A 22,522-nucleotide genomic window follows, 5' to 3' on the forward strand; every position below is an offset into this window, starting at 1 on the left:
TCATCAATAGGAGTTTAGCGGTCAAAAATGAATATCAGACAAATTATCATATATTTTGTAGATATTTTAATGATACAGATAAGTACAAATTTTGTTTATATTTTTATGGGTTCTGTGCCAAGGTTTCTAATTTTCCCAAAAGTTTTCTCAGTAAGTTACTGCATATATATATAATTTTAAACATCGCAACTTATGGTTTATTTATACGTATGACGAGTATACACGTCAATCACAAACACTTCTCCATAACGAGTATATTTGTCAATCACAGTTAACTGGTTAATATTGGAAAAAATCATACATGCAAATGATTTTTATTTATGTAAGATATTACAATATTTAAGTGAACTTGAAGTATCAGAATTGAGTCATCATCTCAATGAACTTGCAAAAATATCTGACAATATAAACTGGTCAATAAAACATTTAAATATTGTAAATGAAATCACAATATTCCTTGAACCTGAATAGAAAAATAGAATAGAAAAGTGGAGAGAAAAATATAGCTCATAGAGAACAATATAGATTCCATATACACCATAAATAATTTTTATAAGTAATAAGTTTTTATTAGTAAAAATATTAATACATGAAGGTTAAATAATCAGTAGAGTAAAAAAATCATTTCCAAAAGAATCAGTAAAACCTGACCATTGGACTTGGAGGTGGTCTGTTGTTGATTTCGTTCAATACTCCTTCCAGAATATTTTCAACAGTTGCGGAAACAACACCTGTGATCAATCCCTTGAAGATGCCTGTAACGACACCGACGACGGGATTTACAAGCCAATCAGTCAAGGGATTTCCTTTGAAGCTGACGTTGATTTTTCTGAAAAAAGAAAATATATAATAACATTATTACTAAATTAAATTTGGAGTTTGATGAATTGAAAATAATTTAAAACGACTGATAATACTTAGGATATTAGGTTTCAATTAGAGTAGAGTAATTAACAATGTGATAATTTGTTCCTAACGAATGAAAAATATATTAGATAATTTTATCAGTATTAGTAAATAGATATTTAGTTATTGTATGTCGTATTTAGATTATTACAAATATACATATATTCAAAGGATTCAAAAATTTACAAGCAGAAACTAATATAAAATTTATGTTGTGTACATACATTGTATCAAAGTGGTACAAATATATTAGAAATATAAACTATCCTAATTACTAAATATAAAGTAAACATATGTATGTTAATGTATATATATATATATATATATATATATATATATATATATATATATTGTATGATTCTGAATTCTAATACCAATGATTATTAAAATTTTCCAATTTAACACTAAGATCAACTAATTGTAAGTACTAATTACTATTTTATTTTTTTCTTTTCACTCCAATTCAATTGTTTTAGTTTTTAATTTTATTTTTAGTTTCCACTGAATGAAGGCTAGGATTATAGCCGAAACGTATGGATTTAAAATAAATTTTTGAAAGAAATTCATGTTTTTTATTGATGTTATGCCCGATTATTAGACTTTGTTAATATATATATATATATATATATATATATATATATATATTAATATATACATATATAAAGTAATTTTTAATGAATGCCTAATGTAGAAAAAATTGGTTTTTATAGGTGAATAATGATTTTTTAATTTTGAAATGGTTAAAAAAGGTGTAAATATAAATAAAAAAATTTTTTGTGGCAAAAAGCAGGCCTTTAGTTTATAATGTACGATATTTATATATACGTATACACAGTGAATAAAATTGCATCAAGTTTTGTTGTGAAATTTCAGAAACTCATGCATTTTTTCATTATATATATATAGGGTAGCGCGAGGCTCAAAGGCCTGCGTGTAAAAAGGTCCATCACCGATATTTCAAAACTCAGTAAAGTTGAGAACTTTGTAACAAAAATATTTGAAAGTAGAGGGAAAAAAAGTATAACCAATCATCACGATTATCATTATGATGTTACTATCGGGTGAAAAATGGCAACGTTTGATAATCTATAAAGTATTTTATTTCGTTGTTAGTTTTTTTGGTAATGAACATTGTTGCATATTTTACGAGACCTCAATATAATTTTCAAATATACGTTATTTAATTGTTTTATAAGATGTGTTCATAATTTTAAATTAGATTTGACAGTTTTGTTTTACATAATCTTTATAAAAGCTTATATCTGAGCGGAGTAAAAAGAACAGACTGAAATTTTACCATGTCAAAGGTGTGAAAAATAAAAAATATCAAATAAAACAGTAACTTTAGTTAAAAAAGCAATTTCACAAAAGATAAATTAAATAAATAATTATCTCAACTAAGCTTATAAATATTTCTGACAAAATACCAGATCAAAGTTAATTACAGTGTTATCTCTGTAAAAAATGCACCCATAAAATTTGTATTGGTTAAATAATGTAGCTATTATTTTATAAAATCACTTTAAAATTAAAATAAGATAATGGACTTCCTTTCCCCTTGATGGTTTATTTTTACCCCGCCTATAGGGTAAAAAGGACCTCGTTACAAATGTTCGAAAAACAGTATTAAAACACATTTTTACAATGATGAATTAGTTGGAAATTTTACTGGACACAGTCAGATAGTTATTTGTTATGTTGTAATTGATTTGGTTTTCATAATACAATTGCTTAAAGTCTAATTGGAGTAAATATCTTTAGAGAAAATATCTCTATTTCTCAAAATTTTCATAAATATTTTTAATGACATAAACGTAAAGTTGACAAGTAAAACGTAATTATAGATTATTGCATTAAATCACTACAACCTTTTAATATTTTTAATTTCACGTAGGGCAAGTTATAGTAATCGCAAAAAAATCGAAAATGAAAATTTTTATATACCTTTACGTCTCAGAGGTTGATGAATATTTTGGCATACCTTAGAAAAACTTTATGTATGTGTGTGTGTGCGTGTGTGTGTGTCTGTTCGGATACAAATTTTCGTCGACGATTCGGGAACACGGATGAAGCGATTTGAATAATTCAAAAAACATTCGATTCGTATTGATAAGGAGACGTGCTGATTAGTTTTTGGCTAAGGTAGGTCTAGCCGTTCTGAAGATATGAGGCAAAAAGTGCCAAAAACGGTAACTCAGCTTTTAAGAGAACGGAGCGTCCGATTTTAATTCCAAATGTATTTGTATTAACAACATGAAAAACTGACAAAATTTTCATGAAGGCAGGTCTAGCGGCTTCGGAGATCTAGTAAAAAAAGTAAAAAAAATGCCATCTGGTGGTCAAAAATGATCATTAGACATATATGCACATCAAATTATCAGGTATTTTATAGAGATTTTAACAATAAGTATAAATTTTGTTTACATTCCTAGGGGTTCCGTACCAATGTTCATTCGTTAGACGGCGGCGCGGCGCTTACGAGCTTCGATATTTTGTCTCTATGCAGTTAAAGCAGTACGATTGCTTTGAAAAAAAGTTCAGAATTTCCAAAATACTTCAAAATAAATTTTTCTTCAAAGTCTTTTTTTCCAAAAAAAAGTAAATTTTTGTCAAAGTAATTTTTTTTCAAAAATGTTAAATTTTCATATTTTATTATTTTTTAAAAAAAAATTTTTGGTACGGGAAGTTCCAGCAATTTGCCTTAAGGCACGATGTCATGCGCCCCACTAGTTTTTAAATATATCTATATATAGATATGTATAGATTAATTAAGCAAATAAAAGTGTATTTTGTCATATAATATGATACCCAATTATTGTGAGAGATTTTCACTCGTAATTAAAATTTAATTATTTTTGTGTACTACTAATATCGGTGTAATACGAAACATAAAATATAATTGTCGATATGTATACAGTAGAAGTTGAGTAATATCTTGACCTATAAAGTAATACGAAAATAGATTGCGATTCATAGTTTGCCAAAAGCCTGAAATAGTTTGTGTGACCAAGATTGCTATTTTTGCAACGCACACTTTTCAACAAGAAATACTAAACCTTCGGTAGGATCTTATTACTTCCAGAAAAACTTAGAATGCGTTAACATATACGAATATATGTGATTTTTTGGGGTCTGGCGTTCAAATATGCACAATCAGCATCTGCGGTTCCAAATTTGTTTTGAAAACTAGTGGTGCATGGCATCGTGTTCCCCAAGATCCCGTGAAATATATTTGCTTTAAATCTTGTGATTTTGAGAATTATTTAAGTTTCGAAAAACTCGACAATTTTTTGAAAATTTTGAAATTCTTTAAATAATTTTATTTTTTACGAAATTTTGAAACCATTTCAAATCAGTTGAATCATACTGTCGAAAATATCGAAAACATTTGTTTAAACTATATAATTCAGCTTTAAACATTATAAATCTTGGTACGGAACGCATAGAAACGAAACAAATATTGTACTTTGTATTAAAATCTCTATATAATATTTGATAATTTGATGTGCATATGTTTAATGATCATTTTTAAGCCAAATCGCATATTTTAATTTTTTTGTCACCGAAACCGCGGTATCTGCCGTCCCAAAAAATTGATCAGACCTTCGTTCTATCAACACAAGTGAAATGCTTTTTAAATCATTCAAGTTGGACGCTTTGTTTTCTAAAAACTGATTTGCTATTTTTTGCCCCTTTGTCCCGTATCTTTGAAACGACTGAACCTGTCTTTGCCAAACGTCCACCCATCGAATGGAATCGTATGTGTTTTGAATTTCATCGAGGAAAATTTGTATCCGCACATATGCACATACTACACATACACACACACACGTATACATTCATTTTTTCTAAGGAATGTCAAAATGCTCAGAAACCTTTCAAACGTAAAGATATGTAGAAATTTTTATTTTCTTGAGATTACTATAAATTACCCTGAGAGAAGTTAATAAATTTCAAATGTCAAAATTAACAATGTGTAACATATTAGTAAGTAATATTTTGTATTTAAATCATTCTTCAACACATTTACAATTAATCAACTTATACAGAGTATAATTATACAACCATTCAAAGTAGCATCAGGCATTCCAATTTTGTACTGAAGGTCAAAAGTGCCCATTTATGCAATATCATTTTCAAAAAACAACTGTAACATATCTCCTCAAACCTTATTATTAATTAAATAAAGTTTAAAAAATCGAAAACAAAAATTTTTGAATATCTTCACGTTTCAGGGGTTTCTGAACATTTTGGCATACCTTAGAAAAAATTGGAGTATGTGTGTGTGTATGTATGCGGATACAAATTTTCGTTGACAATTTCAGGAACACGGATCAACCGATTCGAATATTTCAAAAAACATTTGATTCGTATTGATAGGGAGATTGGTTAGTTTTTGGAAAAGGCAGGTCTAGCGGTTTCGGAGATCAAGTAAAAAAAGGCCATTTGGCGGACATACGCACATCAATTTATCGGATATTTTTTATAGATTTCATTAAGAAGTATGAAGTTTGTTTACATTTCTACGGGTTCCGTACCAACGTTTTTTCGTTAGACAGCGATGCGGCGCTTACGCGCTTGGACATTTCTCCTCTAAAACAGCCACGCAGCATTATTGCTTTGAAAAAAGTTTAAAATTTTAAGAAAAATTTAAAGTATAAAAAATCAAAATATTAAAAAGAAATCAAATTTTTTAAAAAAAATTTTTTTTGAAAGATTTCCAATAATTTTAAAGGTTTTTTTAGAAATTTTAATGTTCGGCACGGGAAGTTTCAGCAATTTACCTTAAGGCACAATGCCATGCACTAGTTGCCACTAGTTGCATTTATTTTAAATAGTCCACTATAGATATTTGATATCCGTGAAAATGTGCATAACATTTTTCATATGATACCTTAGAATCAAAAATAGCTCATAGTTCATCTTAAAATAAACGATTTAAAAACTAGACCGATGATATAAATATATTCACGATCTTGTATCAAATGTTGAGATTTATTCTTTTAAAGATGCCTTTCTCAAAAAGCTGTGACAATATGGCCTCATCGATTGAATAAGCTTTACATAAAAATAAGATTTACATAAAAATTTACATGATTGCAACATAAACTAAATCGGCCTTCATTTCTATATTCAAAACTACTTAAGTTGTATATTTGATATTGCTTTCAAATTCTACTAGGAAATTATATAAAACCTTTTAAAAATATTCCAAATTGAAATATGCGCTATCAAATGGCAAAGAATTCGCAATCATTTTGTATATTTCCTTGAAATCAAAGCAGTTGCGACTGAATATAAAGTATATATATTCGAGTTATATTCTCAATTAGCATAAATATAAAATATAATTGGATATAAATTCTGCACGAGAATAAATAAATTTGTATATTCATGAAGTGATATATATATATATATATATATATATATAATTATATTCATATATATTTTACATTCATTCCACGACTTAAATTGATATTTCTGTATTGAATTTCAATAGATAGTTAAGAGTTATAATGTAACAAATTTTGTTTTTAAATATTTTCAAATAGTTTGACCATTTATGATATTTTACACAACGAAAACTTTTGACATCTTTCACGATCTGAAATATGAAATTTAAATTAAATTTATATAAAATTATACAAATTAAATTTATATTATATTATATAATATTTTTTTAGAGCGTCAACTTTTCTCATTAAAATGTAATTATTATAAATTAAAATATTTTCATAAGTTACACTTACAATGTATGATAAAAATTAATAAATATTAAATGAAAAATAAAGAATTCTTTATTATTTTCTGTTATAACATATATGGAGTGGAATCAAATGTTTGGAGAGCAAGATATGTATATCTACACTTATTTTGTTGTATATAAGTTAATTTTCTTGATATCATTACAAAGCTTTGCAGTTCAAAATTCTACTATAAAATAAATAAAGATCACTCGATAATATTAATAGAGAAAACAGAATAGATTTTTTAAAAACGAAAGTACTCAGAATCATTTGGGCTTGTATATATATTTCACTATTTTAAAGATTAATATAATCCAAAATCAATATTTATCTGTCATTTATTTATTTACGGAAAAAAATGGATCAGATATACGTTTTAATCGCTATCATGATATAAATAATATATGATTAAATGGATTACACTTACCCAATTTTACCAATCTTGAAGTTCTGTAAGTAAAATGTGAAATCTTCCAAATCCAAAAGAATATCGAAACGCAATTCAGTGCGTTCTACATTTGCATAAATTTGTCCTTTAGGGCCAATGTTCATGATTCTTGCCAAATATTGGTATTGGAACTGAGAATAGAGGAAAAATATAATTAATAAAAATAATGAATTTATGAAATTCATTTTATAGAATAAATATTTGATTTTATACGATAACTTGAAAACTCTTGAACAATTTTTAGCATTTCGGAAAATCTCTATATTTTTTATAAATCTGAAAAAAATTAAACTATACTTGAAAGAAGTTTTGTTGAGTTTCCGTTTATTTGTTAATTTCTAGACCAAGTTTTATAAATATTTTTATACAGATATGATTCCGGCAAATAGCTCATAATAAAAGTAACTTTTTTAATTCATATGATTGCAGAATGATTTTAAGCTTCACCTAGATTAAACATTGTTTTAAATTTACGAAAATCTTATACAATGACTTATATGTTAATAGAAAATCTAAAAAAAATAATATTTCTTAGAATTCATAATTTATTCGAATAAAATGTAAGCTTACTAGTAGAAATAAAAGTTTTTATCAGAATAATATAGTGCATATAAAAATTAAAAAATAATAATGCAAAAATAATAAAATGATAATAAATAATAATGCAATGATTTTATATTCGAAAAGATAATAATGTTATTTTCAAATTGCATATCATAATAATTCCACGTGCAGCTGCTTTCTATTTATCAGAAAAGATTAGGACCTAATCTGTTTTAATTAGGTGATACCTAATCATAGTAATAATTAATTGCAAAGTTAAATAATTTTAAGAACGTAATATTTTTTTTATTATTTCTATAACTACTATTATTAAGGTGATCATATTTTCTTAAGTCAATACCGGGACGGTAATTTTTATTATGCCAATCCGGGACGAATCTTTTTTTTTAATCAGAATTGCGAATTTTCAGTAAACTTTATTATTTGATTATATGTAATACTAAAACCGGGACAATCCAGGACAAAGAGTCTAAATCCGAGACAAAAATTGCTTTTAGGAAAACCCGGTACACAAGGTAGAAATCCGGGACTATCCCGGCCAAACCGAAACGTATGGTCACCTTACTATTATATCCAAGACTAATAAAATTTCATTTTTTTTCATGTTTTCAAAAATCACCTTTAAGGCATCAAATCCGAGACCCATTTCCAGACGGAGTAATTTTTTGTTATAATGCACCAGAGCGTATCCGGCTCTGTTGACACTGGACAAACCATTTGCCGCTCCCTGTGTTAACTCCAACTCTCCGTGGAATTCAACCAAGCCTAAATCCTGAAAAAAATATAATATGCTTTAAAATAAAACTTTTATTTGCACTAAAATAAAATAAAATTTTGAAATGCGAATTAAATTTTCCTGTAAAATTTTTACAGTGTTTTAATGCAATAGCTATTTTAATGCAATAGCTGCCGCATGAATTTATTTTTGCTAGAATCTGCATCTTAAAAATGAAATTATTAGGTCAAAACCGCATGCTATGATCTTATATGGTAGAGCGAAGCTTAAAGGTCCGTGGGTAAAAAGGTCCACTACCGATATCTCACCTTAATTCTCAGGAGGTGAACGGCAATGTTTGAAAATCTATAATAAAAGTATTATCATTCGATGTTACTTTTTTCGGTTGTGAGAACTGTTGTTTAGTTTACGAGAACTCTATATAATTTTATATTCAATTATTTTAAAATGCGTAATTTTTAAAAAATTGTTATTTTCATGTTAGACATAACAGTTATTTTTCATAACCTCTATAAAAGCTCACATCGGCGAGGTGAAACGAACCAACTGAACTTTTATCCTAAGGTGTAAACAATAAAAAATTGTAAATAGTAAAAGTAAATTGAGACAAAAAATCAATTATACAAAGGATTAATTAAATCAATAGTTATTTAAACTCTGCTAATCAATATTTCCGACAAAATACCAGATCGTTAGTTATGTTATCTCTGTAAAAAGTGCACCGATAAAATTTATATTTTGCATTAGTTTGAATAATTATTCATTTATTAATTCAATAATTATTCAATCATTACATTAATGTCATGTAGCTATTACTGCATAAAATTCCTTTAAAATTAAAAATAAGTCATATTTTGCACCGTGGCATTCCCATTTTAACTCGCCTATGGGGTAAGAAGGAACAGATTAGCAATTTTAGAAAAACAGTAAAAACACATGTTTATAATTAGGAATTAATTGGGAATTTCACTGAACATAGTTCGATAGTTGACATGTGTTGTGATGTAATTTATTCGGTTTAGACAGTAGGAGGAAGTGCTCTAGTGGCGGTATATAAGTTAATAAACCTAAGGTTTTTTTTATAAATAAATTTTGATTTACAAAAACTATTTTACAAAATGTTTATTAAGTTATGATTCATGTTAGATAACAAAGATAGACATCAAACTAAATTAACAAAACCGCAATCTTTGCTAAAAAATAATTAACACTATCAATCAAACTTTGGTATCAAAAAATATGATTTTAAACAGTGGCTCCTAGTACCGGACATTTCAAAATAACCTGCATTGATCACATAGGTATCCATCTCCACACTCTGGAATGTCTGCACATGTGTCTTTGACGAATATTCTTAGATAATAAGACAAGAAATATCAATATGTTTACTGCCCGGCACTAAAGGACTACTTAGTGTCCGGTTCTAAGGGACAGACATTTTCGTTCTTTTGGTGGCACCTACTAAAAATGGTTAAAAGATCTAATAATATTCTACCATTTTACGGATAACAATCAAGTACAACTTTTATCTTTGCATATCACTCAAATGTAAATGCATAAATATGCTAGAATTACTTCCATTGATATTTAAGTGACGCCGTGATTTTGCGCCTAAACCAGAAAAGGGTTGCTCTCGCCGTTGCCGTATGCTTCACTGGCGTCGCTTGGCACGTGATCCTGTACTTGTGTGCCCCCCATGCCCCTATCACTAGTATTTTGAAATGAAAAGATTTATACTCGCTTAAATAATGCGTGTTAAATAGAGTGTTCGGTGCTTGGTGCCATCCGGAGTTACGGGCCTTTCCCCTATAATTACTTAAAGTCAAATTGAACCTTTGTGTCCCGCCCTACTCTATATAAATATTCGAATAATTATATAAAACACTTTACCATATAAACTTTAAAAATGTCCTTTGAAATTAATTAAAAATTGAATTTTAATTTTCAAACTTTCATATAAACTTTCATTTTCATGGCGTACGAGTACATCATTGTAATATTGACAATGATGCACGAGTACGCAAAACCATTATTTAATTTAATTATTCAATGTTTGTAATGTTTTTGATTGAAATTTGCTTGGGTTGAATGCACATCGAGTGCGATTATTATTACGCTTGTTCTAAATTTCGATTAAGTAACTTATAGAAACCGTTTTCAAATAGCTTTTAATTGCGTTCTTATATAAAAAAATGCGTTGACAAATTAATTATTGTTTTCATTAAATTTTCCGAATAATATAATGCATTAATAATAATGTCGGCTTGTAGCGTAAGTAATAATTTTATATTCAAGATGTGTCATTAAATGTTTATTATGCGATTGTTTTCATTCTGTAATAATATATAGCATGATAATTTTAAAAAATATTATACAATTTTGACTTATTTACTTCCCGTAGAGTGGGTTATTTTAAACGCAAAAAGAAAAAAAGAAAATTGTTACATATCTTAACATGTTTCAAAAGTTTCTGCAAATTTTGGCATATCTTATAGAAAATGCGTATGTGGTTTGTATATCAGTGTAATGTGGTTTTTATATCTGTATGTGCGTACAAATTTTCATCAATGATTTTGAGAGCCCAGATCATCCGATTTGAATGATTCAAAAAACATTTAATTCTTGTTGGTAGGTAGACCAGCTGAATAGGTTTTGGCAAAAGCAGGCCAAGTCGATTCGAAGATACGGGGCAAAAAGTGAAAAAACGGCAGGCAGTTTTTGAGAGAACGGAGAAATAAGAATGATTTAAAAACATTTTGTTCGAATTGACGGAATAAAACATGAATTAAATTTTTGGAAAAGCAGGTCCAGCCGTTTAGAAGATCTAAGAAAAAAATGCCATTTGGCTGTTTAGAAGATCTAAGAAAAAAATGCCATTTGGCGGTCAAAACTGATCATTAGATATATGTATATCGAATTATCAAATTCTTGATGAAAATATTAATAATGTTAGTATAATATTTCTTACCACTTCTAAGGGTTCTGTAGTAATTTATATATTGTTTGAAGTTCACTCTTATATTTCAAACAAATGATCTCAACCTTCAAAACCTTCAATTGGTCAAATTTTTAAAAAATTTAAAGATTCTTAAAAAAATTCAAAAAAATCAAATCAAATTTTTCAAAAGGGTCGAATTTGTTCCAAAAATTCTCTTTTCAAAGTTTTCAAATAATTTTTTTTTTTTTAGTTTTTGACAATTTTTTTTTTTAATTTTGAATTATAGTACGAAAAGTTCCAGTAACTTCCATAAGGACACGAAGCTTTATACCACTATAATTTAATTATATTATCTCTCATAACAAATATTTTATGATGTTCAAAATATTATTACAAAAAATTACTATTAATTGCGATTGAATATGCTTACAAACACAAATCCATAACATAATCTTATTTGAACTAGTCTGCAATAAATAATACCCAAATAATACGCCGAGGATAAGACAATAAATATCGAAAACACCTATATCGAAATACAACTATATTTTTAAAATCAATCCAAGGTCAATTAATTTACATAAACATCAAAATCGTTAAAAAGTATTTTTGGCTAAAACAACAAAAATCTATATATTTCTCAAAAGCACATAATGCAGCAGCCCAATATAAAAAAGCCCACAAGTTGCCCAATATAAAAAAAAAAAAAAAAAAATATCTAAGAGTTTTGCATTATATTAGTGAATCATCATTGGCATTTCATAGAGTAGGAATAAAAATATCTCTGAAGTAGAAAATATTCAGATATATTATAAATGTTAACCGAATAAGATGTTTTGTATAGCTTTAAATTTTTGAAAAAATATCAATACGAGTGAAATGTATTTTGAATAATTCAATATGTGCCCCGTAACTTCAAAATCCTGTCTTAGTCAGAAATTAATCTGCACGTTTCCCTATCGATAGGAATCGAATATTTTTTAAATCATTCAAATCGGTTGATTCGTGCTCTCGAAATCGTCGACGAAAATTTGCATCCGTGCCTACACACACACATACATACATCTATTTTTACTAAAATATGCAAAAATGTTCCGAAACCTTTAGAACGTAAAGGTATGTAAAAATTATCATTTTCGATTTTTTGTGGTTACTATACCTTACCCAATGAGAAGTCAATAAAAATAGTCGAAATATGTTGTAGTAGAAGTGTAATGTCAAATAATTATTGTTGTGCGCAAATGTAATTTTGGATAGCATTTAGCAGTTGTAAGAATTTTTGAGTAGTGTTTTGACAATACTGCATATTCTAATATGTACTATAGACCAACACTCTTGGTTTTTAACTTTGATTATTTTTACTAAACATATATCATATATGGATAATTATGTATGTTCAAATTTTAAAACAAATCATGACCATGTGTTGGTTTATAATTATGTACATATAAAGACAATAAATGGTAACGCATTATATGATAAAATTATACCAACCATATAATTGCGAAATTATGTTAATCAGAAATTATGTTATTACTCTCATATAGAGACGACTCAAACTTTAATAAAAAATAACGATATTATAAGTATAACGATATTATAAATATATATGATATTATATTCCATTGTGTTTTTATTTTGCGATAGTCAAGTGTGTGAGTTTATATGTATTCACTATCATAAATGTGTAATATAATTATAATACATAATTTTGAATACAAAATCGTGGGTAAGAAATTGCGTGTTTAGCATCTTTAGAGGTAAACGACCACATGTAACTGTTTTTGCATAAAATGCAAATAAAATCGAAAGTTATTTTAACATGCACATATATTTCTACATATTTAAACATTTATATATTTCAGAAAATTATTAAGAATGGATCTAGAACTATTTAGTTTTCTTTGAAATATTTTTGACAGTAAGAATAATCATATTCTTTGACTGTAAGAATAATCATAGTCTTAATATGTAATTATTTTTTTTATTTTTATAATTTGTCTATTTGGTGAAGACATTTAGTAACTATTTTATTTGTAATTAGCAGAAAAGTATGAAGTTTTTTGTCTACGTTTTACCTTCAATTTGAAATAGATTACAAAAATTCAAAAAATTCTACGAAAGTCGTTGGTTGGAAGTCGTGTTGATTGGTTTTTAGTAAGGTTAATTAATGTTGAAAAAAATTTTGGCAGATGTAGTTCTAGCCAACAAAGGCAATTCACTTTGTGAGAGAACGGAGCGTACGATTTGAATGGTTCAAAAAACATTTTACTTGTATTGATGAAATGAAGACTAGTTGAGTTTTTGGAAAGGCAGATCTAGCGGTTTCGGAGATCCAATGTAAAACGTAAAAAATGCCATTTGTAGCCAATGCCAGACGTAAATTATCTGATGTTTTATAAAGATTTTAATGATAAGTGAAAATTTTATTTTTATTTCCATGGATTGCGTACCATGATTTATAACGTTTAACAGGTAACCTTCAACGCGGCGCTTACGCGCTTTGCTATTCCGTGTCTAAAACAAGCACGCCGCCCGATATTACGTTAAAAAAAATTAAAAATTTTCAAAATAGTACTACTTTTTAAAAAATTTAAACATTTTCAAGTATATAGTTTTTTTTTCAAAGTTTTCAAAAAACTTTTAAAAATGTTGAATTACGGTACTAAGTTCCAGCAATTTGCCTTGAGTCATGAAAGCCATGCACATCTAATTTGTTATATAGACAAATCGTAATTAAAAAATTTCATCTATAAAGCGGAAAAGAAAAAACTGGAGTAAATTAAAGAAAATCTGCAACTGTGTGTGTTTTAATTTTCTTAAATTATTTTATGCTTAACGTAAAAAAGTATTTCAATGAGCAGAAAAAAACTGCTATTTTCCCAATCAGCTAACTTTAATTTATCTAATATTCTGTGTGTTATCACACAAAAAAATTTCCGCCTAATAAAAAATATAAATTTGTACATTATTGTAAGTTCATTAAGATAAAGTGAATTATTTTATATATTTCTAACATCATGGAGTAAAGTCCAGACTTTTAATCAACCATCTTTTAATTACGTGGTACTTCAACAATTGCTGGATTAAGTATTATATTCTGATATCTTGAAATTATATTCTTAACAATGCTGTTATCAAGCCAATATAATAATCGCGGCCATATACAGCAAACAACAATGTAACATATAATAACTTATCCATGATAACGCGATATGGGAACAAGTTATCATTGATATTTCACAATTTTATATTGTGGCAAGAGCACTAAATTATAAATGAAAATACATAAAAACGATATTTAAGTATCGATATATTTTGTCTTCAGACATATTGCATAACATTCCGAAACAAGAAAATAATTCAACTTGATCAAGAAGAAAAGCGATTTATGAAATAGTTTTTAACCGAAAAGAAAACTACTTATTACGCAGGAAACTAATAATTAACAGATATGACGATAAACGAATAAGACGATTTATTATTAGAAGTTATAGAAAAAAATGTTAGTTTACAATGTGCAGACTAAAAAATTTGGACTAAATTTAATTAAGAACATAAATTTTCCAAATTTAATGTTTCAGTAATTTAGAAAAATTTAAACTTATAGATATTAATAAATTTAAAAAAAAAAATTAGACAATGTTTAAAGATATTATTTGAAATTTGGATTCTTCTTGATATACTCGATGGTGATAACCTTATGAAAACAATTCAATATTTAGACAACGATTAAAGATATTAAACAAAATTTGGATTTTTTAACCCTTTCCACTCGCGAATTTCGAGATTTATATGAATTTTGCGGCATCCGAGTGGAAAGGGTTGAGTCTCTAGATTTTTCCAATAGTAAGTATTTCAAAAATTATCAAATATTTGAAATACTACTTTGTACTTAAAATCTGTAAAAAAATCTGTTGTTGAAAATTTTAAATCGTTTATTTGATGTAAATTTTATGAGTTTACTTGAACATTATATCTTTATTAACATTTTAAACCTTATAAACATTGTACGAAATCCTGAATAAGCTAAACAAATATATAAATCTTTTAGTATTACAACAATTTTTTAGTAATTCTATAAGCATCTTTGAAGAATGTACTTATATTGTTAAATAAAATTCAAAAACGTTAAATGAAAAGTCAAATCAAAGATTCAGTGGAACAGTTGAAATCATTTACCGTGTTTTTCTTTAAAAAAAAATCGATTTTTTGATAATCCTAACTGTGTATAACATCTTAAAATAGATTTATAAGATAACTTTGAATATCCTACATATACAAGCACAAAACTATATCTTGTAGAAAATTCGCGCAAAATCCAGTTCAAATTTTTAAAGCAAATGACTACTTTTTTGTAAACTGTGCTTCAAATATTACAAGATTCATATCAAAAGCCAAGATATAGAAAAAAATCATACTCTTTTTATCGCAATTAACCTAATTTCAACGAGTGGTGTATGGCATTGTGCTCTAAAGCAAATTGCTGGAACTTTCCGTACCGCAATGAAATATTCGAGGAATATTACATGCTTTCAAATAGATTATTAGGAATACTGAAATTTTCATTATTTGTATTTTATAGACAAAATATAAGTACTCATAAATTGACCAACGACGTTTATATATGTTTACATAAAAATCAAACTAGTGGTGCATGGCATCGTGTCTCAAGGCAAATTACTGGAACTTCCCGTACCGTAACGAAATGATCGAGAAATATATGTATTCAAACAAATAGATTATTATAAATATATTGTCTAATATTTATAAGAATTATATAAACTGAATTGCAAATTCGAAATTATTTGTTTAAACTATATTAGAACAGAATTGAGATTAAAATCTGAATTACATTCGATATACAAAACAAAAATCCGAAAAAAAAAATTTTTGAAAAAAAATCATGGACAATTTTTTTTCCAAAAGCAATTATTTTGTTGAAACAAGCAGAAAGTTCTTTGAATAATTCAAATCGGACGCTTAGTTCTCTCAAAAACCTGTATCTTCGAAATCGCTTGACCTGCCTTTGCCAAAAACTAATCAGCACTCCCTACCAATAGAAATCGAATGTTTTTTGAATAAACACGCGAACGAAAAATTGTATCCGTACATACGCACACACAAATACACATATAAATCAATTTTTTCTGAGGTATGCTATAATGTTTAGAAACTTGCGAAACGTGAAAGAAAAATTATCATTTTCAATTTTTGGACGAATAATCAGGGGTATTATAATATAATACATTGTCATAATATACAAAATATAACTCGTAATATAACACTAGTTTTTGTATCATTCATTTGCCGATTAGATCTTTGCCTACTTTGCATTCATTTAGGCCAAAAAATATACAACTTTATTTTTTGTTTTTATTATTGCATTAATAATATTCGGAAAGCTGTATAAATCTAATTTATTTAAGGGGGTTGTTCTTTTTTTATTTTTCTTTGTTTCGGTTTTGAGATTTTTTGATATTATGAAAGATAAAAACCTTAGAATCATTTCAAAAAAAAAATCATCTCAATATCTATTTTTTTGACGAAGTTATAGATATATATATCTCTATATGTATGATCCTCTGAAAGCGTTTTTTTATCGCTCCGCGAGCTATTGTATGCCAGATTCCTCTTTTTCATTATAATACCTCATGCACATGACCTTTTTAATGTGCCAGCATCTTTGAACACCATGGTGTATTTCGTACATTAAATTTAATGGTGTATTTAGTACATTATATTCAAAACTTTAAATACGTTTTTCTCAAATTGACTTTTTTCAATGCGGTGCCACAAATTAAACAAAAACTACAAGTCGGATCGACTTGCATTTTTCTTTAATTTGTTCACCACTGCAATACCGAGTCCCCCTACCTCAAACAACTTGATAACATTACGCAAAAAAATTTTGCGAAGGTTCTCGCCCCAAAAAAAGGCCTTTTTTGACACTTTTTTTTAAAAATAGCTGCCATTTTTTTCCTTCTTGCTTTTTTTCTTTCATTTTGGTAGGGGGACTGGAAACAAACTTCTTCTTCAACGTAATTTCTTTTTTTTTTGTTTCGGGCGATGCGCAACGGATTTATCTGTGGCACCGCAAAAGAGATCGATTTTGCAAGACCGACTTTGGCGCCCCCTGGTTAAAAAATGACGGCGCAGAAAAAAAACAAGAAAATCACGTAATATTCTATGATTTTGTAATTTTTGTTTAAAAAAAACCGCATGTCTCTATGATAAATACATTTCGAGAAAAAACAAAAACAAATACCTTGCATTTTTTGTAACGAAAAAAGAACAACCCCCTTAAAGCGTACGCAATATATCTGCGAAGGGCTCAAATATTGTAATTCTGTATATTTGTTTTTCACTGTGTTGTTTTCCTAGTATTATTACATTGATAACAAACTATATTATAAAAGTATACGAATATTGTGTTATTCGCACTCCACTGATTATTAACTTCCCGTAGGGTAAGTTATTGTAATGGGCCGAAAATCGGAATTGAAATTTTTTACATTTCTCGACGTTTTGAAGGTTTTTGAACGTTTTGGCATACCTCAGAAAAAATGGATGTGTGTGTGTGTGTGTGTGTGTGTGTATGTATGTATGGATACAAATTTTCGCCCACGTTTTTCGGGCGTACGGATCAACCGATTTGAATGGTTCAAAAAACATTCGATTCCTATTGATAGGGAAAAGAGCTGATTAGTTTTTGGCAAAGGCAGGTCCAGCCGTTTCGGAGATACGGAGCAAAGAGTGCAGAAAATAAAAATCGAATTTTTGAGAGAACGAAGTATCCGATTTGAATGATCTAAAAAACATTCAATTAGTAATGATTGGGAGAAGTGTTTATTAGTTTTTGGCAAAGGCATGCCCAGCCATTTTGAAGATACGGAGCTAAATATGTGAAAAATGGCAATTTCTGAGAGAACTAAGCGTCCGATTTAAATGATTCAAAAAACTTTCTGTTTGTCTTAACAAAATAATTGATGTTTTTTTTTTTTTTTAGTTTTTTGTATATCAAAAATATTTCAGATTTTATTTTTAATTCTGACTATAGTGCTATACACATACTATAAAGTATATATAATATACTTTACAAATAATTTCAACTCTGCAATTCAGTTTATATAATTCTTATAAATATTAGACAATGTTACTTATTTATTTATAATAATCTATTTGAAAACATTCAGTATTCCACGAACATTTCGTTACGGTACGGGAAGTTCCAGCAATTTGCCTTAAGGCACGATGCCATAATTGCCTCAAGACAGAATTCCACTTACAGCTAGTTTTAATTTTATAAGCTAAATGAATAATTCAGTATTCATTGAAGTTTATTCATATTCATTTATACAAAATATTTGGGTTAACTAACTTCAAAATTACGCATAATGTTTATGAATATATAGATTTATTCAAATTATTTGTATCTGTATAAAATTAGTGTGTATAACTTGTACGTGCTTTTTACAGATATATATGTGCCATGAAAGTATAAATATATAAATAATTAACGTTTTATATACATACATACATATATGTATGTACAAAAGAAATATGTATATAATATGCACCTGAGGATACGTTTATTTATTTGTTGTTTTTAAATTCAAAATTAAAAACAAATTAATTTAATTTTCGTAGCAGAAAATCTTAGTACCAAAAATGAAATTTTTTAAAACAGATTAATTTTTTTTAAACTTGGAAAAAAATAGATTTTTAAGAAAATTTAAATTTTTGAAATAAATTAAATTTTTGGAAAAAAACCTTTTTGAAAAACATATTTTGAAAATTTTGAACTTTTTTTCAAAGTAATTGCGATTGCACTGCGTCAGCTGCATAGAGACGAAATATCGAAGCGCGTAAGCGCCGCGTCGCGGTCTAACGGAGAAACGATGTTAATGGAACCCATAGAAATGTAAACAAAATAAATACACATTATTAAAATATCTATAAAATATCTAATAATTTGATGTGCAAATGTCTAATGATTATTTTTGACGTTCAAATGGCATTTTTTTATTTTTTTACTAGATCACGGAACCGCTAGATCTGCCTCTCTAAAAATTTAATCAGATTTTTATCTTTTCAATTCAAATAAAAAGTTTTTTGAATTGTTGCCAAAATAGTCTGAAAACAAAACCCTTTGTTCAAATCGGTTGATCGGTATTGAATCCCAAAATCGTCGACGAAAATTTGTACCCGAGCACACATACACATACATCCATTTTTTCTATGGTATCCCAAAATATTCAGAAATCTTTGAAACGTAAAGATATATAAAATAATTTATTTTCGATTTTTTTGCGATTACTATAACTTACCTTACGGAAAGTTAAAAATTTAGGCATTAAATTTAAAATTTGATTCAAAACGGTTTTAAAAAATATTTTATTTGGTTTCACAGTAATGTGAAATACTTCGACTATCATTTCAAAGAAATATTGATATCATTCAAGTATTTGAGAAATACTTCACATTTTTTGCGGGGATTTTTTATGTATTTTCCAGAGAGCTGTGATGTTTTTAATCAATTTCTTTGAATCATACTGCATAAATAGTAATAGGACTATTAGCATTGAAATTAATAGTTATTTAATATCATACAAATTTTAAAAAACATATACAAAACATGATTTGATTTTGACATTGAAGATGTTTTATATTGTTACAACGTACGACGCAAGCAAAACATTGTTGAATTATAGTAAAAATATGGTAACAAGGTCAAAAATATTAAATTATGAAAACGTTAAAAAAATGAAATACTGACATACAAGCATTATTGTGTACGCTTTGGTATGTATAAAATACGCTGGTTTAATAACTCTAATTAAACTTTAGTACACATGAATACAAATATACCTTGTAAAACGTTTTGATTCACAACCATCAAGCTTAATAAATATTTACACGACTATAAACCGCAATATACCAGATAGGTACTCAAATATAATTACCATTTTGCTATTCTTTGATAAACAATTGTTAGGGTTAGTTAAGCATAGTTGCTAAACTCGTTCTGTCACTAAAACAATTTCCATTAACTTCTAGAAATTAATTATTATTTTTAAGATTTAAGCTAAGTCTATGAGTAATAATATAAAGAAATAATGATTTTAAATAAAAATACTGAATATAATGGTAAAATAATTCCTAAGATACGATATTGTTTTGTAGAATCTACTTTTGGTTAATTATCAAAGAAAATTAATATAAATTTTGTTTTCTCTGTCAATAAAGACTATAAATATAGAACTGGTTATTAAAAACTTATTTTATTTCATCACTAATCTACATTGAACCTATGATTTCATTATAATTTCTTAGTGCTCAATTTGCCCCGCCTATGGGGTACATTGAGCATACTTGACTTTTTGTATTTCAACAGCTGTACCTTTTAAATTTTACTTATTACAAAAATTAGTATTAACACGTTTATTAAGCGATAAACAACAAATCCATTAAGCCGTATAGCAATTTATTGAGAGTTTTCGTTGAGGAGCTACATCCGTTTAATTATAAGTAAAAATTTGTTCAACAAGCCCCGCTCTACCCTACTAAGAAACTGACTGACCGCACTGGCCGCTTTTTACTAAAGAATATTCAGCACAGTTGTTTAACTGTTTATTAATTCCTGTTAATTCTGTTAATTCCGACAACATTTTGTTCAGGAACCTTTAAAACGTATATATAAATGAAGATAAATAAAAATTTTAATTTTCGATTTTTTGCGATTACTATAACTTACCCTATGGGAAGTTAAAATACATAGACTAAAAATCAAATTTTGCTCATATTCACACTTAACTTCAATATAGTATAGTATAATGTAATCATTTGTTGTCACAATTGGCCTTAGAAAAATGATATAATACATGTTCGAAGCATAAAGGCTTTTAGGATATAAGCGTTCATAAAAAAAAAATTCCACAGGCTTTTGCAGTGCAATAAAGACTAAATGAAGGTTGAGAGAAAAAATACATTCTGCATTTAACGGATAATGGTAATAAATAACAAATAATAAATATTTCTCGTCTAGTGATTTGAGTATCAAAATTTTAAATAAGTTGAAGTTATTTTTTTTTTCAAACTTACTGCGCTGAAGCCTTCTGTTAATTCGGCAAATTCAAGGGATCCAATCCAACGCTGGCAAAGAATTCACCAATGTTGTCCATGATGGCGTCAACTTGTTCATTAATATTAGCTGAAAGGCCGACATCATCTGAGTTTCTATAAAGGAGACAATTGTAAATGCCATTAACAAGATAATATCACATAAATTGTTCTAGTACAAAAACTGTAAAGCGATCTATAAATCTAAACGATCGACCTACTTCTGTGACTACTTTCGATGATATATATTCGCAGAGTTGACAAACATTTTGTGGAACCCTTTGGAGATAACATGAATTACTTTTTTCTTATTTTCTTGGACACATCTTCAACTTTCCGTAGGGTAAGTTACAGTAATAGCAAAAAAATGATTTTTTATATGTCTATACGTAGAAAAAATGGAAGTATGTGTGTAGGTGTAAATACAAATGCTTATCGACCATTCCATACCATCCGATTTCAATGGTTAAAAATATTCGATTCTTATTGATGGGGAGACAGGCTGATTAGTTTTGGCAGAGACAAGATATCAAGCAAATAGTGTAAAAATAACAGTTTTGAGAAAACGGAACATCTGACTTAAATGATTCGAAAAACATTCCACTTGTGTTGATGAAATAAAGATTTGGTTACATTTTTGCGAAGGCAGGACCACTGATATTGGAAACGCACATTTGTTTAAAAAATTTATTTTCAAATATGAGCTTGACAATTTTTTTTTTTTTTTTTTTTTATATTTCTTTATTTACAGCAATCAGAATACAAGGTATCCTATAAGCTATTGTGATAAATTTAACAAATACAAACACATGCATACGTACAGGCCCACAAACATACTCACACCCCCGTTAACAAAAAAAGAAATTATATAATAGTAACCACTTCAGCAAGTGGTATACTAGTTGGCTCAGGTCCTTCGGCCGTTTACTGGGAAAACTACGTATTTTAAGATCTAATGTTATGAAATTATTATATATACACTAACATACGTACATACATACGCACAGACATTCACACACACACTCTCTCAATAAAAGATTTATAAATATTTAATAGAGGTC

At 27.7% G+C, this 22,522-nt stretch overlaps 1 protein-coding gene across 1 annotated transcript; it reads right to left on the bottom strand.

The window, feature by feature from the left end:
- Nucleotides 1-445: 445 nt before the first annotated feature.
- Nucleotides 446-21,539, bottom strand: LOC113371266. The gene is made up of 5 exons (XM_026611901.1): nucleotides 21,444-21,539; nucleotides 8,285-8,437; nucleotides 7,081-7,232; nucleotides 652-829; nucleotides 446-463 (listed from the first exon to the last, which is right to left on the bottom strand). Exons 2-5 carry the CDS (start codon nucleotides 8,309-8,311, stop codon nucleotides 446-448), a joined length of 375 nt encoding a protein of 124 aa, XP_026467686.1. The 5' UTR covers nucleotides 8,312-8,437; nucleotides 21,444-21,539.
- Nucleotides 21,540-22,522: the final 983 nt, after the last annotated feature.

Source organism: Ctenocephalides felis, unplaced genomic scaffold, assembly GCF_003426905.1.
Source record: "Ctenocephalides felis isolate EL2017-DRISC unplaced genomic scaffold, ASM342690v1 CF-g0.4_SCAFFOLD_01492, whole genome shotgun sequence".
Lineage (NCBI taxonomy): Eukaryota > Metazoa > Arthropoda > Insecta > Siphonaptera > Pulicidae > Ctenocephalides > Ctenocephalides felis.